Here is a 26,993-nt window from a genome sequence, read left to right on the forward strand (position 1 = left end):
GCTCCATTCGCCCCAACTGCCCCAGCTCATGCCGTTCCCTGTCAGGACACTGTCGTCGGAGCAGCGGAACATGATGTTGTTGGCAGCGGTGTCATCCCCCCGTCCTTGGGGACTTTCAACACGGAGCTTGAAGGAACTGAGGTATCCTGAATGGCCACATGACTGGTAAGCTGTCCAGCTTCCCCATCTGTAAAAGGAAATAAGAGAATTTGGCAAAGTAGGATTGAGTAGGGTTTTTTTGTCTTAATTCACCCAACAGGTTACACACAGAATTGGGTTGAATAGGGTCTAAAAGTACCATATTATCAGGTCCGGATTAATGCACAGGCTAGCTATGACTGCAGCATAGGGGCCCCACAGGCTAGCTATGGCTGCAGCCTAGGGGTCCCCACAGGCTAGCTATGGCTGCAGCCTAGGGGTCCCCACAGGCTAGCTATGGCTGCAGCCTAGGGGTCCCCACAGGCTAGCTATGGCTGCAGCAGAGGGGGCCCCACAGGCTAGCTATGGCTGCAGCCGAGGGGGCCGCACCTGCCACAGGTCCACCAGTTTGCCAAAGAGGGAATGTATCAATATAATTGGAGAAAAGTAACAAGATGTGGTATTGGTAACGAAAGGCGGGCATACATTGTGCTATATTTTCAATCGTGGGTATTAAAGGGGATCCAGGTAGGATTAAAAGTTGAATTAATTACTGTCCCGAGTCAGCGGATGGTTATGTGAATTAGTAAGTGAACGATGACTCTCGCGACCACTTCCACGGTCCGCTGTCAGAAAACCCCAAATGCAACTTTTTGATAGAGCGGTCCGGATGAGTGTTGTAGGAAACACTTTTCATGCGAAAAATCGTTTTACGTACTGTATTCAGATTTCAATCAACTGCTTGCATTCCGTGATGAAAGACATTCTCACACCCAGTTCATTTGAACAGCATTTTTCATTATGGTGTAGATTTTGAGACAGGCATGCCACGGGTACCGTGACAACAACGTCACACTACCAGAGAATCTCTAACAGGGAGAATGTTCACACTGATTGGTTCCCATTGTAGCCAGTTAGCTTTGCATGCATACTGCAGTTCCTATGGAGTGTCCACTAGTTGGCGAGCGTCTGTAAGTCATTCATGTGGGAAAATGTATGGAATGGAAAGGGAGCCCATATGCTAAATACATTGCTACTGCCATATTTGTAACATCATTACAAATCTAAACATAGCTGAAGTTATATTGTCACCACAATAAGACAGCCTTGTAATATGAATAAAAAGTAGATCTGCATCGAAATTAACAGTGTCAAATTAGCACCCGTCAACTGTCAATTCAGTTGACAGGTGGTCCCTGAACATTTTTGCGGGGGCACAAAGTGGTCCTCGGTCTTAAAAAGTTTGAGAAACACTGCCTTACAACAACAGCCATGACCATGAATAATCTGTCAAGCCATTCTTGTGACAGTTACTGTACATGACCACCCTTATGAGTAGGCCCCTTCAAATAAAGTATGATAGAGACATTATTGAGAGTCAGTGGGGAATCACTTAGTGATCGTCTTTGTTCAAGTAATGTACAATATTCTGAACTTCAAATGTTGATGTTTTTGACCAGTCTCGTCACCTTATATATGGGACTTATAGTCCTAAACTTACGCTCCTCCAGACGATTCGATGGTTATCCGGTCATGGTAGTTGCTCACGAGTCTGCAGTGAAGTTGGATGGAATTGAGTGCCGTATCATCACCTCTTCCCTGCTTGTGTTCAACCTGTGCCAACAACCGTGAAAAGCCAATATTACATGTACATAATCATAGAATAGAATAGCATAGAATAGAATAGAATGCCTAGTGTTGCTGTTATTCACATGTACAATTTACTCTGAACACATGCACAATAACATTGGGGTTTTTTTGCAACACAGCGTAGAAAAATAGAATTAATAAGTGCTATTGCATCCCCCATACAATATACAGCTCACCTTCAGGCGGAAGCCAAATGCCTGGTAGCCATGAGGACAAGAGACCATATTGCCCCAACTGCCCCATCTGCCCCCATTGGAGACAGAGATGATCCCTTCAGCAGGCAAGGCCAAAGGGACAATCACCAGCAGAACGAAAAGGAGCGTCATCCTCCCTCAGCTAGCAAAAGACGAACCTGAAGAGGACACAAATTCACTTTCATATGAAATGCAGCATGAACAGTCCTGATAAAACAGCCATACGATTACAGAGCAATAGAGAGATTGCTTTGAGGTCTTTCCTCCACAAGCAAACTATGAATGCAGAGAAGACACATAATCACTTGTGTTTCATTACAAATGTTACATTCAGTGTTGCCAGATTGGGCTGTTTCCCGCCCAATTGGGCTGCTAAGGATCGCCATATGCAGAAAAAAATGTCATTTAGCAGAAAAAAACGCCCAATTTTTGCCATAGAAATCAATAGAATTGGTCAGGATTTTGTGCTTCTAAGCGGGTTTTGAGCATTTTTTGGGCTGGAAATTGTCAGCCTCATCTGGCAACCCTGGTTACATTACACCAACACACTTCTGATGAAACATCAATAGGAATTCATATATTGAGACAATTACTTTTGATCAAATTGTGACGAATACTGATACAGAGTTTTGAACTGATAGTTACCTTCCTCCACAAGCAAACTATGACTGTTGAATGATTAAGTCCTCTTCAACTTCTTCTCTTTGACAAGAGTTGCAGCAGAGAATATATAGTTTACCTTGAGAATGAGTCATCATCAAATGTTAAAATGAGTCATAATTAGTCATCAGATCAAAGGTTAAAATTAGTCATCAGCACTGGGCAAAAATGCTCTGTTTCCAGGGATGTTTGTATGAAGATATTTCTGTTCTTTCTGTATTTTACAATATACGGAGATATTTTGATAGATACGCTCCGGATACGTTGGTGTCAATTGTCATATAGGCCTACGGAGCATATCCGAATCCCAGAATGGGACAGTATCGACATGAGACAAATCCGGATGCTGTATTCTCACCTGATTATGATCCATGCTTCACGTATTTGATGTGGATACTCTCACGGATATGTTCCATTCTTATTGTTGTATATCTACGGATATGTGAGGCGTGGGACGACCCATACCCTCCCACGACCAGGCAATAAATTGATTTCACAGGCATTTATGTACATACCTTTATCACGCTAGGTGTTAATACTTAGGCTATTCCAACATAGTCTTGCCTGATTACCAGCATCAATCCTAATCACAAGTGAGATTGTCTTTCAGATCGAAACGATTGTGCAAGCTGAGGATTTCCCAGGCTAACATAGAACGGGCATGTTGCCACATCTGTGATGCTGCCAAAGTTGCCGAAATTACTTGCTGACGTTAGGTTAACAATTGTGCAAGCTGAGGATTTCCCAGGCTAACATAGAACGGGCATGTTGCCACATCTGTGATGCTGCCAAAGTTGCCGAAATTGCTTAGGCTGACATTAGGTTAAACTGCCCTACAAAGGTAAACAGCAGTAGGCTACCAACAATGAAACTGAGAAAAAAAATGCCTTAAAGCCTTGGTATTGGGTTGGATATTATAGTTATGCAAATTTGACATAGCAATATTTGTAAAACGGGGCACATTTAGACCATAACTCTTTGTCACAAGATAAAGGAAGTGTTATGAATATAATTTTCAGTATGAACACAATTTTGACAAAATAGGCCAACGGCAATTGGTTACTGCACTTTGCCTTTGTATAGGCCTACTTCTTTCAACATAATATGACACAAATCCACTGCAAAACAACAATTAGGCCAACTTTAAATTACTGCTAAATCCCAGTTTGAATCATATTATAACAGACAATACTTTTGTTGAATGTTCTTTCTTTAATTTCTATTTTTTACATTTACATTTAATCATATTTCAACATAATTAGCTTTGTCGGCCGCAGAATAGGTGGTGGTCTGGGGGCGTCATGAAGGGAGATCCGGCCACTATCGGTCACTCGCTGCCTCAAACCTGCTGGCTAAAGGCCTGTCCTCCTGTTTCCTTCCAGGGCTTGCTGGTATCGATGAAGTACCCCTGTAAGGCGCACACTTCTCCATCTCGGACAGAGCACAACAAATGTGCACTTGTCCTCCTCCCCCGCTTTCCCCATCAGACACAAGGCTGGCGTCAGCTCCTTTGAGGTAGTCGAGGTCGTCCTCCTCCAGGACATCCTGAACCACCAGCACCACTGCTTGAAAAGCAACAAAAAATAGGGCAGTTTTAAACCATGTGTTAAACATTAAAAAATATGTACTGTTCAAAACCTACACTCATGCTTGTTTACCATGAACATGCCAAATATCGAGCCACATGAGATAATACAGCGGGATTTTCACGAGATTATCCAGCAGATCAACTGAGCATAGTTCTAATATTGTGGTTTATCCACAGGAGTACAGTAGCTGTCATAGTAATAGCCCTTACAAAGATTAACCATGGTTCTATTTAACTTTGGTATAGTATTTGCCATAAACCATGATTCCCCCAAAACACGTAAAAAAAAAGCAAAACAAAAAAACCCATGTTTCCTTGTGCTTGCATCTCTTAAGCCTGGTTTAGACTCGGCCTTCAGTTGGAGGACACACACTGTCAGCAGGGGGTAGCGGCAGATCAAGTAGGCCTACCCAAACAGCCACCACGCCCTCCCTTTTACCGCTGAAAAGACCCCTTGCCGCGATCAACGTATATTTCTCCCAGGCTGAATTGTCCGCGATCTGCCACTCGAACTCAGGTCGGCCGCATTGCAAACGAGTGCCCTACCATATGCTCCGCGGTAGGGCCTGAAGGAGGAGTCAAAACAGACCTTTAGTGTTGGCTGCCCGTTTGCAAATACCTTGTACCAAATGCGGTCGTTCTAAAAACTATAAAACAATAGCACTCGGAAGAAAGAAAGGGGATATTGGCTAATTGCCCCCTGAAGGGAAGTAGTGACAAAATAAAGTGATGGCTGTTGTGTGACAGGGTTGCTAGATGTGTTTTACCTACCCACTTACGTCTGCTCATCAGCTTTTTCCTTTCCTTCCCACGTCATCAGTCTTCCCCGCAAGGCCCAGTCGTTTCACTTTTAAGATTCTCAAAGAATCTATTTCAGGCTTCTGCGAGACAGAAAGAAACTGAGTTAGTCTTTTTTATACATCATGATCACATAAATGAGTTCTGAGTAAACTCTCTGGTCCCCAGCTCTACCCAGAATCCTTAGCCTGGATGATGGCCTTGGTGACCTCGTCATTATTGGGTAATCTACAACTGAACAGAAAACATACAATGCTGTACACAGGTTTTCATTACTTTATGACTAAACATGTAATGGGGTTCCAAATATACAGTGCACAGCAAAACACCCCTGTTGAAAAGTAACATTTTGAACAATATTTTAATAAACACACAAGTTATTCCCAAAATGACCATAGAGTAAGTGTAATACAACATTGTTTCAGCTTATGGCAGAAAAGTAAGGTCAGTAGTATAACTATAACTAGTAGTATAATGACATTTTTGTGTAATTTTGCTGGTGGAAAAGTGAGTACACTCCAATGTTAAACTGTCTGAGAAGGGGCCGTGCTGGCCCGAAACGTCTTGAAATTGAAAGGGATTCAAAGGGAGGTCATTGGTGTGTGTTTCATCCTCGCCTTACATTGAACTTTTACATTTTGAGTCTGCACCTGGCCAAAATAGACGTGTGTGTGATTTGAATGAAATCATATGGAGAGTATCACAATCGGCTTCAGTAGTCACAGTACGTGTCGGCAAGCATGTTTCTTTTGGTGAAATTCAGCTTATTGGTACCAAGGATAAGAAACCCTTGAAGCAGATGAAAAGATTTTTTTTTTTTTTTTCGATTTTGAGACCTGTCAAACCATTGGGGCCCACATACCCATATTGGTGGTGGCCCTGTCGTCCAAAGGCGAAAAACGTGTGTGGGAAGGGAGTGTTTGTGCTGTCAAGTTTCTCAAGCATTACCGGACAAGAGAGTATAAGTATACCACATTCATTTCACCCTATGGGAAAGGATATGATCATCATATTATTTTGAATGCCTATGTTAGCCAGAACATTGCCCCAGAGGTTATATCCCAGGGCAGCAAAGTAATCCTCATCTATGATCATCCCTATTCCTCTTAGAGATTTCCCGAAGACTTTGGGATGCACAACCAAGCTGAAGAAAGGTTTCTGGCCACGCCTGTACACCTCTATGGACAGGAAAGGGTATGTTGGCTTTTACCCTCCCATCGATATGTATTCACCGGACACCATGACTATCAAGCAGTGAGATGAGTTTTTAAATTGGTACAAGTCTGTTAAACATCAACTGTTTGATTATGATGAAGAGTTACTGTCTTATTGCGAAAATGTTGTACAGATCTTGGCTGAAGGTTTGATGAATTTCCGCAACGATTTTATCCAACTAACACAAGTAGACCCGACAGACTCTGTTACAGCAGCCCAAGCAGTCTTAGCAGACATAGCCTATGTCTCAAATCACGCACTTGTGTCAGTGCACTGAGGTCTTTAGTGCATAGTGTCGTGGAAAGATTTGAGCACTATGCACTGTGCCCTTGCTGGAAGTGACGGTTGAGCATGGCATTAGCTCGCCAAAATATCAGTTGGCAACTGTTTACAATGCATAGCGTCTGGTGCTTGTATTTCCATTTCCTTCACCCCAAAGGACAACAATCACGCATTCAATACTTTGGTTGGCATGAAAAGGTTGGTGTACCATCAATATTCTGTCCCGGCAATGCTGGAGTATTCTTGACAGATAGCGAACAAAGAATTAAGACTCGAAGCGTGTTTCCAGTTTGTGAAGTTTAGTGAAGTCTTGCTGAATCTTAACAATTTTGTAAAACTGAAACAGAATCAAACATATAGGGTACATTTAGGAAATGAATGAATACAATCCACAGGATAAAATCTGTTTTCCTTTTACAGGTACTAAGGTAAGTATTTTCTTTATAGGTCAGGTCAGGAAAGTAGGCACTGATTGTCACAGGCTATGATAAAGATAGGGAAGCCCAAGTTAAATCAGCTAATCAGGCGAACTTTAACATTCTATTCAAGAAGACTAAAACACAGATAATTTAACAGGTAAGTATGTAAAATTATAGTAGGAATGTTTACATGTGAAATACAATGTATAAAATACGGCAAACAAGGCTTAACAAAGGTTAAGAGGCTGGACAATTTAGCTAAGCACCATAGCTAATGATCGGCGATTAGCACAATTCACATCTTTTAAATGGCGATCTCAGTAGAAACGAAATGTGGCATTTTTACCATTACTTTCAATGTTACAATAACATTTAAAACGTATTGCCAAGGTTTCTAGAAGAAACTTACTGATAGTTCCAGTCTTTGGATTGAAACAGTTGAATCAAGCGAGGTAAGCATTTGCACAGCAACAGGAAGGTTGGACAGGAAGTACGGTTTGTAAACAATAGGAAATAAGAAATGCTGGATGCAGTACCGAACATTAACACAAGGGGGAACCTTAACCCACCCAATAACTGACAGGTCAGCACACTCCCCGCTTGGTATACAGTACTTGTATACCACTATTAACTCTTTCTTAATTATGACCTTACAAGCTTTGCTTGCCTGTCCTTTATCAAAACAATGTCACCTTCCTGAAGGCTGGGTTTCTCTGAGGTCCACCTCCCACACCGCCGAAGTGCGACCAGGCACCCCGCGGAGCAGCAACAGGAGCCGGCCGGTGACAGTGCGGCGCAGGAGCTGGAGGACGAGCCGGCCGATGACACCACAGCGCAGGAGCAGGAGCTGGCTGGTGACCCCGTGGAGCTGGAGGGAGACACCACGGCGCAGGAGCAGGAGCTAGCTGGTGACTCCATGGAGCTGGAGCAGGCTGGAGACACCAGGGCGCAGGAGCAGAGGATGGCTGGTGACCCCGTGGAGCTGGAGCAGCCTGGAGACACCTTGCCGCAGGAGCAGGAGCTGGCTGATGACCCCGTGGAGCTGGAGCAGGCTGGAGACACCAGGGCGCAGGAGCAGAGGATGGCTGGTGACCCCGTGGAGCTGGAGCAGGCTGGAGACACCATGGCGCAGGAACAGGAGCTGGCTGGTGACCCCGTGGAGCTGGAGCAGGCTGGAGACACCATGGCGCAGGAACAGGAGCTGGCTGATGACCCCGTGGAGCTGGAGCAGGCTGGAGACACCAGGGCGCAGGGGCAGAGGATGGCTGGTGACTCCGTGGAGCTGGAGCAGGCTGGAGACACAGTGGCGCAGGAGCAGAAGATGGCTGGTAACCCCGTGGAGCTGGAGCAGGCTGGAGGTATCTTGCCACAGGAACAGGAGCTGGCTGATGACCCCGTGGAGCTGGAGCAGGCTGGAGACACCATGGCGCAGGAACAGGAGCTGGCTGGTGACCCCGTGGAGCTGGAGCAGGCTGGAGACACCATGGCGCAGGAACAGGAGCTGGCTGATGACCCCGTGGAGCTGGAGCAGGCTGGAGACACCAGGGCGCAGGGGCAGAGGATGGCTGGTGACTCCGTGGAGCTGGAGCAGGCTGGAGACACAGTGGCGCAGGAGCAGAAGATGGCTGGTAACCCCGTGGAGCTGGAGCAGGCTGGAGGTATCTTGCCACAGGAACAGGAGCTGGCTGATGACCCCGTGGAGCTGGAGCAGGCTGGAGACACCAGGGCGCAGGAGCAGAGGATGGCTGGTGACCCCGTGGAGCTGGAGCAGGCTGGAAACACCATGGCGCAGGAACAGGAGCTGGCTGGTGACCCCGTGGAGCTGGAGCAGGCTGGAGACACCATGGCGCAGGAACAGGAGCTGGCTGATGACCCCGTGGAGCTGGAGCAGGCTGGAGACACCAGGGCGCAGGGGCAGAGGATGGCTGGTGACTCCGTGGAGCTGGAGCAGGCTGGAGACACAGTGGCGCAGGAGCAGAGGGTGGCTGGTGACCCCGTGGAGCTAGAACAGGCTGGAGACACCATGGTGCAGGAACAGGAGCTGGCTGATGACCCCGTGGAGCTGGAGCAGGCTGGAGACACAGTGGCGCAGGAGCAGAGGATGGCTGGTGACCCCGTGGAGCTGGAGCAGGCTGGAGACACCATGGTGCAGGAACAGGAGCTGGCTGATGACCCCGTGTAGCCGGAGCTGGCTGGGGATTGCTTGGAGCAGGGGCAGGAGCTGTCTGCGTGTTGCTGGAACTAGAGCTGCTCCTCCCAGACGACGTGCTACAGCGCTTGTGTGCCTTCACCCTGCCGTGGATGATGTTAGTGCATGGCTTCAGGAAGGAAGGGTGTGCATTATGAAGGACATGGGTCTTGTAAGCATTGACTTCCTCAGTCTTATGAGCGCCACCCAGACACAACTCCCCTACTATGACCCAGCCAAGATCAAGGCGCTGAGCATAAGGCAAGTTGTGTGGCCCATTACACAGCTCGCGTACCTTGTGCACGCTCAAGATATCTCGACCTAGTAGCAGAAGAATGGGTGCCGTGTTGTCAAGTGGAGGGATTTTGTCAGCCACTGGTCTGAGGTGAGGGAAGTATTGGGCGCACTCAGGTGTGGGGATCTCTGACCGGTCGCCAGGTAGGTATTCACACTCCAGCAACGTGGGTAATGTGACTTTGGTCTTCCCATCGAGAGATTCCATGATGATGTTAGTCGCTTTCCGTCCAGCAGTCTCCACTCTGCCCGAGCATGTTTTTAGCGTGTAAGGGGATGCCTTGCTGTTAATGCCCAACAGACTGAAGAACTCTGATTTCACTAAGGATCGATTGCTTTGGTCATCGAGTACAGCGTATACTTTGTGAGAAATGCTTGGATTATCAGCCTGTGAAACTTTGACCAGACAGATCTTGGAACAGGATCTAGGCTGGGGCGCGTCGCCACATATCTCAGTGCATTTGGAACTGACAACAGGGGGTGCTGTAACTCCACTCTCCCCGCTTTGCTCCCCACCATGCTCCCCGCTCTGGTCATTCCCTGGTGAGTGTTCAGCCTGTCCATAAGGTGACCACGGCGCTGGACCAGGATGCATAGCTGAGATGTGCATGTCGCTGTCACACTCTGTGCATTGCAGTGTGGTTTTGCAGTCTTTGGCGATATGCTTAGTGCTTGCACAACATCTGAAGCAGATTGAGTTCTCCTTTAGGTAGGCTTTTCTCTCATCCAGGTGCTTTAGTCGGAAGCCACGGCATTTTGTTAGCGGGTGCGGTTTGTGATGTATAGGGCATTCTTTGTCTGGTTCTGCCTTCAAAGACATGCCGTCCTGAGACGCCCCACCTGCGGCTGAGACGTCAGTCTTCTTCACTATTACTGCAGGTTTGTGGATGTGCTTTTGGTCTCTCTCAGCTTTGGGTTGACTGGAGGTAGAGGAAAGGCTGAACGCGAAACTGGGATCATTGCGAGTCTTGGCCTGGGAACATACAAATTCAACAAAGTAGCTGAATGGCGGGAAAGGCACGTGATATTGCTCCTTGTATCTGGATCCCTGTGTCATCCATCGTTCTCGTAGTGAGAAGGGAAGCTTTTCAACGATAGGATTCACCCCTCTAGCTGTATCGAGATACATGAGTCCAGGTAGGAACCCCTCTGCCTTTGCACCTTGTAGCTCTTTCAACAAGTCGCCTAACTCTCTCAGCTTGTGTGTGTCGTTGTTGGAGATAACAGGAAAGGCATCCAGTCTTTTCATTAAGGCGTCTTCAATCACCTCTGGGCTTCCATAAATTTCCTCCAAACGCTCCCATACCATCCACACACCACGCCTGGGATTATTTACATGCACTGCCCTAATCCTCATGGCCTGAGCTGACGACTGGGGCCCCAACCATTTGATCAGTAGGTTGAGCTCTTCCTGCTCAGATAGGTTTAGCTCCTTTGTCGCAGCAATGAAAGAGGCCTTCCATGCCCAGTAATTCTCTGGGCTGTCGTCAAAGGCAAGGAGCCCTGAGCTCACCATCTCTCTTCTCATGAGATACTGGGCTAAGACATGGGTTTGTGGGTTTTGAGGTGAGCATTTGTTACCCTGGTTGGGATGTAAGGCTGGGGGGTTAGGTTCTGTGTCTTTCCTTTTAATGTCTGGAGGAACAGGTGAATTTTCCTGCTTTGGAATAAATGTCTTTGGAGCAGAATGAGCAGCATGGCGAACAGTAGTTGTGCCTCTGAGTTCATTTTCCTTTACGAAAGATTCGTATAGTGAATCTTGGTCTTTGTGGCTGGGGGGTCGAAAGGTCACTGGTGCATGCTGAGCAATTAAGTGCTGTTGGCTAGGGGCTGATGGCGATCGTGGTGGATGGGCATCGAATGGCTGAGTTTCGACATAGTCTTCTGTGCGTGTCATTGGATCATAAAGAGCTAGATCCTGTAACTCAACAAGATCGTTGCTTTGTCTTTGTTTGAGCTCTGCTGCTGCTTCTTCATAGACAGCTGCCTCTGTTGATGCTGCAGCTGCTTCTTTCTCTTGCTCTAACACATGAAGACGTGCATTGATTTCAGCCCTTTCTCTCATCATCGCTGCCTCCTTTTCAGCCCTTTCTCTTATCATTGCTGCCTCCTTCTCTGCAAATGATACCTTAGTTTTTGCTGCTTCAGCCTTAGCCCTGGCTCTTGTTGCAGCGATGCTGGATGATGTCCTGGTTGATGATCTGGAGGATTTGTGTGAAGTTGAACCCGAGGCATGAGATCTTGTCTCCAACTGAGACTGACGTTCCTCTTGACCCAGTTGGCTCATCTTGTATGCTTCTGCTGTGCTGTTCACTGTTGTTCAACTGCTTATCCTTTTAGGGTGGTTATCATTTTACTATTCTGTCCCGGCAATGCTGGAGTATTCTTGACAGATAGCGAACAAAGAATTAAGACTCGAAGCGTGTTTCCAGTTTGTGAAGTTTAGTGAAGTCTTGCTGAATCTTAACAATTTTGTAAAACTGAAACAGAATCAAACATATAGGGTACATTTAGGAAATGAATGAATACAATCCACAGGATAAAATCTGTTTTCCTTTTACAGGTACTAAGGTAAGTATTTTCTTTATAGGTCAGGTCAGGAAAGTAGGCACTGATTGTCACAGGCTATGATAAAGATAGGGAAGCCCAAGTTAAATCAGCTAATCAGGCGAACTTTAACATTCTATTCAAGAAGACTAAAACACAGATAATTTAACAGGTAAGTATGTAAAATTATAGTAGGAATGTTTACATGTGAAATACAATGTATAAAATACGGCAAACAAGGCTTAACAAAGGTTAAGAGGCTGGACAATTTAGCTAAGCACCATAGCTAATGATCGGCGATTAGCACAATTCACACCTTTTAAATGGCGATCTCAGTAGAAACGAAATGTGGCATTTTTACCATTACTTTCAATGTTACAATAACATTTAAAACGTATTGCCAAGGTTTCTAGAAGAAACTTACTGATAGTTCCAGTCTTTGGATTGAAACAGTTGAATCAAGCGAGGTAAGCATTTGCACAGCAACAGGAAGGTTGGACAGGAAGTACGGTTTGTAAACAATAGGAAATAAGAAATGCTGGATGCAGTACCGAACATTAACACAAGGGGGAACCTTAACCCACCCAATAACTGACAGGTCAGCACAATCAACATTACTTACAGAATGGCGTCGAGACACGGCTTGCAGCCAACCCAACTCGTCCAGCAATACCATCAATTCTCTTGGCAAACGTCAGATCTCTGGACAATAAGATGGATGACATACGGCTACTAAGATCAGCGAACAAAACCGTGAGGAACTGCTGCGTTACGGTGTTCACCGAATCATGGCTGAACGACGGCATACCCGACTCGGCTTTACAACTGGAACAACTAACGTGCCACCGAGCGGACAGAGCCCTTGCAGAGAAAAAAACGAGGGGGAGGAATGTGTCTACACACATGATGCTTGGTGCAATAATGCTACGGTAGTACAGAGGCACTGCTCTCCACGAGTGGAGTTCATGATCATCAAGTGCCGACCCTTCTATTTACCCAGAGAAATATCCGCTATCCTATTAGTCGCCGTCTACCTCGCACCCAGCAACAACAACAGCATCAGAAGCGAGGCACTGAACGAGCTGCATCGGGGCATCAGTGAAGAACAAGATGCACACCCAGATGCCTTCACAGTGGTCCTGGGAGATTTCAACCACGGAAATCTCAAAACAGTACTTCCAAAATTTCACCAACATGTCAACTTCCCAACAAGAGAACAAAACACCCTGGACCTCGTTTACACAAATCAGAAGAGAGCATACAAGGCAAAGCCCATCCCCCACATTGGATCATCAGACCACACAACGATTCTGCTACTGCCAGCTTACAGACAAAGGGCAAAACTCACCAAACCAGTTCAGAAGGAGGTGAGAAAATGGCATGAGGGGGCCATCTCACGACTACAGGACTGCTTTGAAACCACAGACTGGGACATTTTCAAAACAGCTGCCACCCACAGCAATCACATTGACATTGAGGAGTACACAGACACCGTGACCTCCTACATCACAAAATGCATCGATGATGTTACAGAAATAAAACACATCACCACCAGGGCCAACCAGAAGCCATGGTTCACAGGAGACGTTCACCGACTGCTGAGGGCCAGAGACAAAGCCTTCAGAGCAGGAGACGTAGCTGGCCTAAAGACAGCAAGGGCAAACCTGTCCCAGGGCATCAGGAAAGCAAAAAAGGAATACTCAGACAAAATAACAACACACTTCAAAGACAGCAGAGACGCACAGAGCCTGTGGCAGGGCATACAGGCCATCACGGACTATAAGCCTGCACCACGAAGCTGTGACAACAACACCTCTCTGCTAAACGACCTGAACAGTTTCTTTGCCCGCTTTGAAGCACAAAATGACACTCACCCACAGAAAACTCCCCCTCCCCCCCCATGATCAACCCCTTTACCTGTCCTCTGCCAGTGTTAAGAGGACACTGGCCACCATCAACCCACGCAAAGCAGCTGGCCCAGACAACATACCAGGCCGAGTGTTGAAGGATTGTGCAGAAGAGCTGAAGGATGTCTTCACAGACATCTTTAACATCTCTCTGGAGCAAGAAGTCATCCCATCACTTTTCAAAGCTGCTACCATCATACCTGTGCCGAAGAAATCATAACCATCATGCTTCAATGACTACCGTCCTGTAGCACTGACGCCCATAATCATGAAGTGCTTCGAACGGCTAGTCCTGTCACACATCAAAGCCACCCTACCCCCCACCCTGGATCCCTACCAGTTCGCATACCGAGCCAAGCGATCCACGGAGGATGCAATTTGCTCTGCCCTCCATCCAGCCCTCACCCACTTGGACAATAAAGACTCATATGTGAGAATGCTGTTCATTGACTTCAGTTCAGCATTCAATACCATAATACCACAACAACTCATCAGAAAACTGGACAAACTAGGTTTCAGCACCTCCCTCTGCAACTGGCTGCTGGACTTCCTGATGCAAAGACCACAAGCAGTACGGGTAGGGAACAACATCTCAAGCACCCTGACCCTGAGCACTGGGGCTCCGCAAGGTTGTGTTCTCAGCCCCCTGCTGTTCACGCTGCTGACACACGACTGCACAACGACCCACAGCACTAACCATCTAGTGAAGTTTGCGGATGATACAACACTGGTGGGCCTCATCACCAAGGGCGATGAGACTCACTACAGAGAAGAAGTAGACCTGCTGGCCAGATGGTGCAAAGACAACAACCTCCTGCTGAATGTCAACAAGACCAAGGAGATTGTTGTCAACTTCCAAAGGGTCCAAAAACAACTGCCACCACTGACCATCGACGGCGATGCTGTGGAGAGAGTGAGCAGCAAGTTCCTTGGAGTGCACATATCAGCGACGACTTCTCTTGGACCACCAACACTACATCACTGGCGAAGAAGGCCCATCAGCGTCTCTACTTCTTGCGCAAACTAAAGAAGGCAAGTGCTACACCCTCCATCATGACAACATTCTACAGAGGAACCATAGAGAGCGTCGTGTCCAGCTGCATCACAGTGTGGGGAGGAAGCTGCACGGAGAAAAACAGGAAGACACTCCAGCGTGTTGTGAACACAGCGAAGAAGATCATTGGAGTACCACTCCCCTCCCTGCAGGACATTTACACCACACGCCTCACCCGGAAAGCACTGATGATCATCAAAGACACAAGCCACCCTGCACACAAACTGTTCAGCCTCCTGCCCTCTGGAAAGAGGTACAGGCGCCTCCGTTCCCGTACCACCAGGCTGGCGAGCAGCACAATGCACCAAGCGATCAAGATGCTGAACACTCAACCCACTCTCCCTCCACTGTCAGCCTCTAGCCAGCAAGGCCACTGACAACCCCCCCCCCATCCCCCACCACCATATCTGCGACTGAACATTCCACCTGCACTACTATACTTGTGACTGAACTTTCAACCTGCACTAACTCAAAACATGCACACACACACACACACACACACACACATGTATACACACACGCAAGCACACACACACACACACACACACACACACACACACACACAAACACACTGCACTTTCTGCAAAACCCAAACATACACACACTGACACACACTGACACACACACACACACACACACACACACACACACACACACACACACACACACACACAGACACACGAACACACACACACAGACGCACACCGCACCTTCTACCTGCACTAAACACATACACATACACACACACACACACACACACACACACACACACACACACACACACACACACACACACACACACACACACACACACACACACACACTGCTGCTGGTGTACTTGACAGACCTTTTTAATATTTATTTTTCTTCAAAATGCTACTATTACCATGTCAGAACGCTATAAAGGACTTTTTAGGAAAAGCACAACAATACCTCTTAATGTATGTCCTCTACAAGTCTTCTGTTGTCCAGTCTTGCACTTTAAATGTCTGTATGAGCACTGTCTATGTCCATACTGTCTTAAGTCCATGTATAAGTACTGTATATGTCTATACTGTCTATGTCCTACCTAGATTAGTCTATGTCTGTATGGGAAAGCAAGAAATGTAATTTCAAATTCTTTGTATGACCAGTGCATGTAAAGAAATTGACAATAAAAACCTACTTTGACTTTGACTTTGAGAATTAGGAGACTGTTGACCAAACTCTTCTACTGAACTGAATGCCACATTACCTCCGTGTCATTGTCAACATGGCCACCGTTTAGTGCGTGCAGTGTCCATCATTCAAGTACTGCATTTTCCGCCATTGTTAGGGGATCATGCTGGCACTTTCAGTGCACTGGCTCAACTGAAAATTTCAGTGTGAGTGTAACCAAGTGGACCTTAGATGTTACTTAACCCAGAAATTAATTATCAATTTTTATGCATATAAATGCACAAGATGTAATTGCACGACTACGCCAGTGGGGGAATTTCGCCACCCAGATTATAGACTCAATCCAGAAACAAAGGCACAACAGGTTCGGATAAATGGGACAGAGATGTGGAGTTCTTGTTGCAAAAATAAAATATATTTTCTTTATTGACAGAGTTAAAATCACAAACAAACAAAACACAAAGTTCCTGCTCCGCCTAAATAAAAGCACATCAGGTGCCGATAGAAGAGGAGATGAGAGTGGGGGCACCCAAGACAGGTCAGCCGCGTCTAGAAGATGGATAAACACTCGTAAAGGCGCATAGGCATTCCACTCGAAGTAAGTGATTCAATCAGTGTGTCTACCCACTACAAGCAAGTGATCAACATCAAATTTTCACACCACGCAGGTGAGCCCTTTTAAGGCGAGCACTTCACTACACTACAAGGTGCACAAAAAGAAGACACAGAGACCTGCCCTGGAAGGGGGTGGACTAATCGTAGGCTAGCCTACCACAACTGGGGGCAGCCAAACCCAAGAGAGAGAGAGAGGGGGGGGGGGGACAGCGGAAGGCGGCCGGAGAAAAGTAAACAAGAGAAAAGGGTCTGGTTTGAATCCTGGTGGGGGAACTCCACTCCCCTCTTTTACTCACTCCCCTGCCATGCGGCTGACCCGGGTTCGATTCCTGCCCGGGTCCTTTGCCGACCCCTTCCCATCTCTCTCCCAATTTGCTTCCTGTCCACCTCTCACACTGTCCTATCAAACAAAGTCGAAAAAGACCCCCTCAAATATAAGGGTAATAATAATAATAATAATGATTTAAAAAAAAAAACAGAGACTGGGTCTGACATAAACCAATGCGTTTCTGAGTATGGATAAGCTATTTTATTTTCAGAAATGCAATAGGGTAGTGTAAATCAAATAGACGGTTTTGCCATTAGGTAGACTAGGCAATTCGACTCCCAATTAACCAGTAATTAGTAATTAACCAGTGCTCTCCCCCTTCCTCCTTCATGACTGAGGTACCCTGAGCATGGTGCCATCCTGTGGCACTGCTCTTTTTCGGGCGCCATTGTTGGCTGCTCCCCCTGCACAGGTGAGGCATAAATGTAATTTCGTTGTGTGCGGTGTTCACTTGTGTGCTGAGGAGTGCTGTCACAATGACAATGGGAGTTTGAGTTTTCCAGTTGGGCTTTCACTTCACTTTCAGCCATCAAATCTGCCCTCTAAAGACAAAATAATTCAAGATAATTATGTATTTTGCCTTGGACCCCCACATTAGTAGCACTGTCACTGAAATCAAAGTACTGTAAGTAAGGCAAATCTACTTTTTGCTAAATAAAGACAAAGGCACTATGAAGGGGAGTAGAGATTGTGTGTGTGTGTGTGTGTGCGTGTGCGTGTGCTTTTCATATAAATACAACTCATTGAGTAATGCTTCAGACTCTTTATTCGTATGTAGAGCTCACATTATGGTCAACAGTGAGCACGACACCACTGCATATGAATTAATTAACAGCATCTGAATATGACGTTATTGAGAGCCGTGTCATCCCCCCAGCCCTGTGGTCGCTCTATCTTGGTCCGGATGCCACAGATGCCCCTGGTACATGAGCTGCTCCAACCGCCCCAACTGCCCCAGGTGAGCCCAGCACCAGTCAGGAGTCTGCCGTCGGTGCAGCGGAACATGATGTTATTGGCAGCGGTGTCGTCCCCCCATCCTTGGGGACGTTCGACGCGGAGCCTGAAGGAGCGGAGGTATCCGGCACAGCCACAAGTCCGGTAAGATGTCCAGCGTCCCCATCTTTAAAAGCAACCCAGAGATTAGGTAAAGTAGTATTTAGTACTAGTTACCTCTGGCAAGGAGGTTGTGTTTTCGGTCACGTTGGTTTGTTTGCCTGTGTTTCTTTGTCTTTCTGTCAGCAGGATAACTCAAACAGTTATGCAAGGATTTTGAAGGATTTTTTAAAAAAAGATTCTTCACCACTGCGGGATAGGGCAAAACTCCACAAAAACAAGGCAGAAAGACTTGACATTTCAAACAGCTTTCTTGAGGTGTGCACTCTGAGTGTATTTCTACATTTTTTGTCTTAGTTCACCCAACAGTTAGAAACAGTATTGGGTAACACTTTAGCTGAATAGAGTCTACATAAGGGTGCCATAAGAATGACATAGATGTTTGTGACTGTTGTCACAATATGTCATTGGGATTTTGGAATGTCATGACACCCAAAAAATGTCCACTTTACATGTCTAAAACCTAATGACATCTTACAAAAACAGCCATAAACATCAATAATGTGTGATGTCAGTATTGTGACAGTTACATGACCACCATTATGAGTAGACCCCTTCAAATAAATTATCACCCCAGAGTTGCCCCGGATAGAGGACTGCACTGTTACAATGGACATACCTCTGTATTGGTTTCGGAGACATTATCAGGAGTTATTATATGGTTGTGACGTCATCTGTCGAATGCTCCATTCATTTCAACGGGGCTCCCCAACGTTCGGACGTCTGTTATTTTTCGATAACGGACGGGTTGGTCTATAACAGACCGCTGTCAATGGCAACAAGACTTTTCACTGCTAAAGCGACTTTTCAACAAGACTCTAATCAGCTGCTGTGATAGACAGCACCCGTTGTCCTGGCTACCGCTGTCAATGGCAACAAGACGTTCACTGCTAAAGCCACTGGCTTGTATACAAGTCAGTGGCTAAAGCGAATGTTTCATATCACTCCGCAGGGGGTCCGGTCTTTTGTCACTCTAATCAGCTGCTGTGATAGACAACACCTGTTGTCCTGGCTAGCCTACCTAGCTGTTGCCTAGCGGTGTTCCACAACGGTACTGTTTTGTTTTGCGCAGCAACAATCTTAACATTAAATAGGTCTAAAGAAATGTCCCCGCATGTGTGAATCATTTAAGTATATCCATATAATAAGCGGGTTAACTTTCGGCGAGTCGGTCGCTTTGTGGAATAGCAGCACTTCAGAGAGAACAAGACCCCTCCGCTCCGCGTCGGGGTCTAAAGATTCTCTCTGTCGTGCTGCTATTCCACGGTAGCGACCTTCTCGCCGAACGTTAACCCTTACTTAATTACACTTAGTCATTATTATAAGTCATAATAAGTTAAGTAGTCATAATTCAACACTTGGTCATTGTCTTTAGTTAAAGCAATGTATTCTGGACTTCAAATGTTAATGTTTTTGACCAGTCTCGTCACCAGATAGGCTAGGTATAGTATATAGGTTTCGCGGTCCCAAACCTACCGTCCTTCAGACGATGCGATGATGCGCCGGGCGCTGTAGTTGTTCACGTGTCTGCAGAGAAGTCTGATGCCATTGAGTGCCGTATCATCTCCTCCTCCCTGTCTGCCCTCCACCTGTGCCAACAACCATGAAAAGGCAATATTACATGTACATTGTCATAGAATAGAATAGAAACAAATCGAATCGAATAGAATAGAAAAGAATAGCGCACATAGCATAGAAAAATATAATAAATAAGTACTATTGCATCCCCCATACAATGTACTGTACAGTAGCTCACCTTCAGACTGAAGCCAAATGCCCGGTAGCCACTGGGACATGAGACCATCCTGCCCCAACTGCCCCATCTGCCCCCATTGGACACAGATATTGACCCCACAGGAGGAAAGGCCAATGGGACAATCACCAGCAGAACGAAAAGGAGTGACATCCTCCCTCAGCTAGCAAAAGATGAACCTGAAGAGGACACAAATTCACATTCACATGAAATTCAGCATGAACAGTCCTCATTAAACAGTCACAGGATTACAGAGAAATAGATTATTTTGACATCCTTCCTCCACAAGCAAACTATGAATGCAGAGAAGACACATAATCACTTGAGTTTCATTACAAATGTTACTCCTGAAAAAAACATCCATAGGAATTCATGTATTGAAACAATTACTTTCGACGATACAGAGGTTTGAACTGATAGTTACCGTCCTCCACAAGCAAACTATGACTGTTGAATGATGAGTCCTCTTCAACTTCTTCAGAGCTTTGACCAGAGTTGGCAGCACCATTACCTTTATATCTCTTGTGGCACACAGACAATATTTGTTTAAGTAAATGCAACTTCTTTCAAGAAATGATGATAACACACCTAAATAAAATATTGGTTAAGAATAGATACTGATCAGATTAGGTTGTGTCATCACAATACGGAAGGGTTTTAGATATATCTCACTGTTTTGTCAGTCAAGGCAGAGATGTATTCAATAAGCCAATGACACATTCGCCACTTGATAACCCAACAGTGCTACAGTCTACCTGTGTGTGTACATGTGTACATGTGCATATCCGATTCACATAGATAAGCACTGTTTGGTAAATGAAGACAAGTAGAACTCAACGGCAAAGCGTTGGATCTGAAAGTGATAGTCCTTCCTGAGGAACTCCAAATCCCATTGTGGCCCCAACCCCAACCCCAACCTGGCAGGTCAGGAGTCGAATCGGAAACCTTTGGGAATAAGTCTGATGCCCTAACTGCTTATCCGTGACTGCCTGTATGCGATGACCCGCCTGTGCCCTTTTCTTCTCCCTCAACCTTATCTTTTTATTTACTTATTTATTACAAATTATTATTCAAATTATACTAGCTATTGCACAACCAAAAAATGACCAACTTGAAAGTTAGTCAAGTTGGTTAGTTGGTGCTGACCTCCAGAATTTAACCAGTCCATGTCCCTGTTATACTGGAGAGTGCAACCAGACAACATTTGGTGCAAATCCATCCTCCCATTAAAAAGTTACCTTGCATGCAACAAATCACCCATCTTGAATGACCTCCAGATTTTAATCAGTTAATATTATACAGTGCTATCAGTCTATCACACAAGATTGCATGCAAATCCATCCAATAGTTCAAAAGTTATTGTAGAAACAAGAAATCAGTCATCCTGATAGTGTTGGCCTTCTAATTTTAATCAGTTTACCTAGTACCCATCATAGAGTGTTAGAAAACATGTTCTGGTATAAATCCATCTACTGGTTCACGTTATCTGTGATGGAGGAATGTAGGGCCGGGGTAATGCACAGGTTGGATATGGCTGCAGCCTAGGGGTCCCCACCAGCCAGGGGCCCCCTGATTGGTCGAAGGGGGAAAACAGTTTTGCTGAGTTGCAGTAGAGTATGCAGTATTTAAAAATGTCATCTCTCAGACTTAATTTATAGCTCGGAATTATGACACTGGTTGCATTCCAATATGTGACAGTTGTGCTTGTGGCCTCACACCAGGAAGTAATGCTATGTAGTGTAATGAAGCTATGTAATGATGGAATGAAGCTATGTAATGATGACATTACTGACAACAGCATTATATTTCAACATCTTGCAAAAGCTCAATTGTAAAGTCATTTCCTCATTTGTAAACTGGATGGTGAATCAACAATAGTCCCCCAAAAATAGTTTTGGCTAGGCTGACAGCTGGGAAACTTTATTGTTTTCTCGGGAGAGGGGCCAGGAGGCGGGGCGTGGCCACAATCACAAGTGGTGGACACAAGGTCGCATATTGGAATGCACACAGTGTTTATGTAATTTTGTCATTATTTTATTTTTCTTCAGATGTAGCCTAGGGACCCCAGGCCATCTTAATCTGGCCCTGGATACACAGACTCACACAGACTAACACACTAGCACACAGAAGGACAACTGCTGAACAGCATGCCTCCAGCCTGGTATCCACTGATGGGCAGAGGAATGAAAACACACTAATGGAAAAGAAGCACAGGTGACCCGTAAGTAGGTCTGCTCCAGCCTAATAAGCACTCTTCACATCACCTTCACAGCACATGAAGCTGCTTCTGTCATGTCCATGAGTGGCATGTCGTACATACACACCACTTTTCTCTGTATATACGTCTAAAACCAATAGCCATTTGCTTTGCTTGAAAATGGAACTTGTCTGATATCCGTGTAAAAAGTGCTAGTGGTTCAGGAGTTGGTCACGGATACATAAGCAGGGGGTGGCCCCCTCTCAAGGGTCAACCATGATGCCACAACACGTTGAAATATAACATATTAAAGGATACGTAACTTTAACCATTTCGACATGCAGTTGTAATGCTCACACTCCCATTGACTGGTCAGTACCTGAGAATATATTTTGTTAATGGGGGCAGAGTATGTTTACATTTCAAAAACACATCTTGATTTATTCCCCATAACATCCAAAAGGTTATGCAACATCAGCAGACAACTAGCAAACAGTGATACTTTTTGGGATAATAGAGCTCTTCAGCGTTGACGTCAACTTGTATGCGGCGTTTGGACTACCGGTTCCATGGCGATTTTTTACATTGCAAAACGCCATAGAGATTCAGGTTTGGCAAAAATATAAGTTGCACGGCAACAACGAACATTAGCGTGTCCCCGCATCCCTTTCTCATTAGTGGAACGGATCGTATCATCATGTTGGTGTATTCACATGTTAAATCATGACGATTTTAATTCAATATTACTAACCCCTTTCTGATCATTAAAACTTCCGAACTACATACTTTCCTTTGGTTGCCATGGGTACAAGCCTCCGCACGTACATGACGGCGCCGCTTCTGTAGTCGCCAAAAGTTTCCGGGTTTAGCATATGGACGCAACATCGTATTTATGTCGAAGTTTGACACAAAATGATCAACCATGTCATACCTACAGCCTATTTTTAACGCCCTCGACAGTTTGCGGGGGTTCGCTAAGCGCGTGCTTGCACTCGGAGCTTATTTGAAATTTACCCCTATTCATTCCCAATGGAGGCCGGAAGCCGATAGGAACCAGGACGTCCTTAAATGCTAACATGAAAGACTACAATCTACTACATGCTTCCGCTTCCGCTGAAGAACTCTATATTTGGAGGAGGCCTATGTTAAGAAGGTTTTTAATGTAAACAAAGTATGCCCCCATTAGAATAGCTCAGATCTCAGAAAGGGCTCAGCCGAAAAATGCAACATCACCGGGTACTGACAAGTCAAGCGAAGCGTGAGCAATACAACAGCCTATTGAAATTGCCAGAAGTTCTCCTTTAACAACTTACTCTTCCTGCAAGTAGTCAGGAACTAATTGCCCCTTTGCTGCCACAGACATGAACTGCCTTGCCTGGTTACCACCAGACCTAATCACAAGTGAGATCGAAACGATTGTGTAGAACGTAAGGCAGTATGGGTGTTCCCAGGCTATGAACTGCCATGATCAGGGCCGGATTAAGAAGGCCTGCGGCCCCTAGGCTACAGGTTGCTGTAGAGGGCACATTTCATAGCAAATTTAAATAGACATCGTCATAATTCCAACCCAAGAATAGTATTAATAAGATTTAAAACTCTACCAGATATGGCAGACCCGGGGGGGGGGGGGGGGGGGGGGGGTCTGGGGGGGTTGGGTACAGGTGGGGCCCCTAGGCTGTATCCATCTCTAGCCTGTGCATTAATTCCGCCCTGGCCATGATCATCTTGCCAGTCCCATCCCATGCCAGTAGGAAGCCTGTGAAAGAATCTCATCCATGGCTGACTTTGCCTTTTGCAATGCATCTACAGCACACGTTGTCCCAGAGCAAGTCATGTGTGCCCCTAAATATGATGTGTCTGCTGTATGACACATACTGGTGATGTAGTCCCGTTGACTGTGTATCCACTGTTCATTACTTATACAGAGGTGAAGACTGACCAGGTAATAGCTTATAACATCTCACAGTGGATTTACTTTACTATGGCATTCATGGGTAAGCAGTTAGAGTGTCAGACTTGTATCCCAAAGGTTGTCGGTTTGACTCCTTACCCGCCAGGTTGGTGGGGGTAGTAATTAGCCAGTGCTCTCCCCCGTTCTCCTCCATGACTGGGGTATCCTGAGCATGGTACCGTCCTGCCGCACTGCTCCCTTGGGGCGGCATTGGGGGCTGCCCCCTTGCACAAGTGAAGCATGAATGCAATTCCGTTGTGTGCAGTGTGCAGTGAACACTTGTGTGCTGTGGAGTGCTGTGTCACAATAACAATGGGAGTTTCCCAGTTGGGCTTTCACGGCTTTCACTTTGTACATGCCAAGCCAGAGGTCATGGTCACCAAAATATAAAATGGTAAATAGTCACTCAGCGATAGAGTGGAGTGGCCATCACCAGGGTTGTGTGTGTGCTCTCTGACTGCCACACCAATGGCCCTTGCTTTTTGGTTTGGCCCTTAAAGATATCCCAGAAGGGTCTGGTTTGAATCCTGATGGGGGAACTCCACTCCCCTCCTTTATGTAACCCTGGTTCATATTGTCATAAAACAGAGACTGTGGTCCCTGCCGTGGCCAATCAGTAGGACACTCGCCTGCGATGTGGCTGACCCGGGTTCGATTCCCACCCTGGGTCCTTTGCCGACCCCTTCCCATCTCTCTCCCAATTCGCTTCCTGTCCACCCCTCACATTTTCCTATCAAATAAAGTCGAAAAAGACAAAAAAAATCTAATAATAATAATAATAATTAAGAAATAAAATAAAACAGAGACTGTGGGTCTGACATAAACAAATGCGTTTCTGAGTATGGATAAGATATTTCCTTTTCAGAAATGCAATAGGCTGGAGTAAATCAAACAGATGGTTTTAATATTAGGCTACTAGGCAATTCGACTCCCGACCCGCCAGGTTGGTGGGGGAGTAGTTAACCAGTGCTCTCCCCCTTCCTCCTTCATGACTGAGGTACTGAGGTAAAAAATAATTCAAGATATGTATTTTGCCTTGGACCCCCAAATTGGCAGAACTGTCACTGAAATCAAAGAAAGTAAGTAAGGCAACTCTACATTTTGCTAAATAAAAACAAATGCACTGCGAAGGGGAGTAGAGATTGTGTGAGATAGAGTGTGATTGTGTGAGAGAGTGTGATTGTGTGAGAGTGTGTGTGTGTGTGTGTGTGTGTGTGTGTGTGTGTGTGTGTGTGTGTGTGTGTGTGTGTGTGTGTGTGTGTGTGTGTGTGTGTGTGTGTGTGTGTGTTGCATAGTAAACACAACTCATTGAGTAATGCTTCAGACTCTTTATTCGTATGTTAAGTTCACATTTTAGTCAACACCCATTTAGAACCAGTTAATGTAACTTGTCAGCGGATTCTACCAATGACTGAGCAAACATCGTTGTGTTGATGCTTTAATTAACAGCATGTGAACCTGACATCATTCAGGGCCGTGTCATCCCCCCAGCCCTGTGCTTCTTCCACCTTGGTCTTGATGCCACAGATGCCCCTGTGACAGGTACTGCTCCCCCTGCCCCAAGTGCCCCAGGTCAGGCCGTGCCCTGTCAGGGTTTTGCCATTGGAGCAGTAGAACATGATGTTGTTGGCAGCGGTGTCATCCCCCACTCGTTGGTCAGTTTCGACACGGAGCTTGAAGGATTTGAGGTATGCATCACCGCCACATGACTGGTAAGCTGTCCAGCTTCCCCATCTTTAAAAATAAACCAGAGAATTAGGCAAAGTAGGATTGAGTCGTTTTTTGTTAATTCACCCAACAGGCAGACAGGGAATTGGGTAACACTTTAGTTGAATATGGTTTACATAAGAGTTCCATGTTACCAGGCTGCATTAATGCACTAGCTAGCTATGGCTGCAGCCTAGGGGCCCCCACCTGCCACGGGGCCACCAGTGTATTGAAAGTGAAAGTGAAAAGTTAAAGCCCACTGGGAAACTCCAACTCCCATTTTCATTGTGGCACAGCACACTGCACACAACAAAATTGTAGTTATGCCTCACCCGTGCAAGGGGGCAGCCCTCAATGGCGTCCCTAAGGAGCAGTGCGGCGGGAAGGTACTATGCTCAGGGTACCTCAGTCATGGAGGAGGATGGGGGGGAGCACTGGTTGATTACTACCCTCACCAACCTGGCAGGTCGGGAGTCAAACCGGCAACCTTTGGGCTACAAGTCTAATGCCCTAACCGCTTACCCATGGCTGCCCAACCGCTTACCCATGGCTGCCCATGTAATTGGAGTTATTGGAGAAATGTAACAAGATGTGGCATTGATAACTTAGTCTGCCATGTCCGGGAGAGTTGTAATTCTCTTGGGTTGGAATTATGATGCAAAATTTGCCTTACAGGGGGCCTACAGTAACCTGTAGTCTAAGGGCCTGGACCATCTTTATCTGGCCCTGCATATTACTCTCATAAGAATTACATTATTGATGTTTATGACTTTCGTCAAAATATGTCATTCAGATTTTGGAATGTCATAACACCATGACACCCATGCCACCCAAACAATGTCCAGTTTAAATTTCAAAACCCTTATGACACCTTTTAACAACAGCCCTAAACATCAATGATCTGTCATTTCATTCTTGTGACAGTTACATGACCACTCTTATGAGTAGACCGCTTCAAATAAAGTATCACCCCAGAGTTGCCCCGGATAAGAGGGCTCGTCACCTTATGGTCCTAAACCTACCCTCCTTCAGACGAGGAGATGATTCTCAGGTTGGCCATGTTATCAATCTGTCTGCAGAGAAGATGGATGCCACTGAGTGCCGAATCATCACCTGGTCCCTGCCTGTCTTCCACCTGTGCCAACAACCATGAAAAAACAATATTACATGTACATTGTCATAGAATACAACACAATAGAATATAATAGAATAGAATAGAATAGAATAGAATAGAGTA

At 45.8% G+C, this 26,993-nt stretch overlaps 4 protein-coding genes across 5 annotated transcripts in view; all 4 read right to left on the reverse strand.

Annotated features, from left to right (window-relative positions):
- LOC134450487 (vitelline membrane outer layer protein 1-like) overlaps positions 1-2,739 on the reverse strand; it is a 4,367-nt gene extending 1,628 nt beyond the window's left edge. The window contains exons 1-4 of the mRNA XM_063200330.1: positions 2,628-2,739; positions 1,965-2,140; positions 1,640-1,752; positions 3-187 (exon numbers count right to left, since the gene is read on the reverse strand). Coding sequence (XP_063056400.1) covers positions 3-187; positions 1,640-1,752; positions 1,965-2,114 — 448 coding nt within the window. The 5' untranslated portion in view covers positions 2,115-2,140; positions 2,628-2,739. The remainder of the gene's footprint in view (positions 1-2; positions 188-1,639; positions 1,753-1,964; positions 2,141-2,627) is intronic.
- The window catches only part of LOC134450952 (elastase-1-like), a 176,333-nt gene that overhangs the window by 89,927 nt on the left and 59,413 nt on the right, over positions 1-26,993 (reverse strand). The window lies entirely within an intron of this gene.
- On the reverse strand, positions 17,661-20,428 carry LOC134450292 (vitelline membrane outer layer protein 1-like). 2 transcript variants are annotated; one of them, XM_063200136.1, is made up of 4 exons: positions 20,326-20,428; positions 19,905-20,080; positions 19,625-19,737; positions 17,661-18,155 (listed from the first exon to the last, which is right to left on the reverse strand). In XM_063200136.1, exons 2-4 carry the CDS (start codon positions 20,052-20,054, stop codon positions 17,864-17,866), a joined length of 555 nt encoding a protein of 184 aa, XP_063056206.1. In that variant the 5' UTR covers positions 20,055-20,080; positions 20,326-20,428; the 3' UTR covers positions 17,661-17,863. The 2 variants fall into 2 exon arrangements, with proteins under 2 accessions (XP_063056206.1, XP_063056207.1); XM_063200137.1 differs by lacking the exon at positions 20,326-20,428 and having other exon boundaries at positions 19,905-20,101.
- LOC134450291 (vitelline membrane outer layer protein 1 homolog) lies at positions 25,353-26,874 on the reverse strand. The gene is made up of 2 exons (XM_063200135.1): positions 26,779-26,874; positions 25,353-25,783 (listed from the first exon to the last, which is right to left on the reverse strand). The coding sequence occupies exons 1-2, from the start codon at positions 26,814-26,816 to the stop codon at positions 25,492-25,494; spliced, it is 330 nt and encodes a 109-aa protein (XP_063056205.1). The 5' UTR covers positions 26,817-26,874; the 3' UTR covers positions 25,353-25,491.

This window comes from Engraulis encrasicolus, chromosome 6 (genome assembly GCF_034702125.1).
Source record: "Engraulis encrasicolus isolate BLACKSEA-1 chromosome 6, IST_EnEncr_1.0, whole genome shotgun sequence".
Classification (NCBI taxonomy): Eukaryota; Metazoa; Chordata; class Actinopteri; order Clupeiformes; family Engraulidae; genus Engraulis; species Engraulis encrasicolus.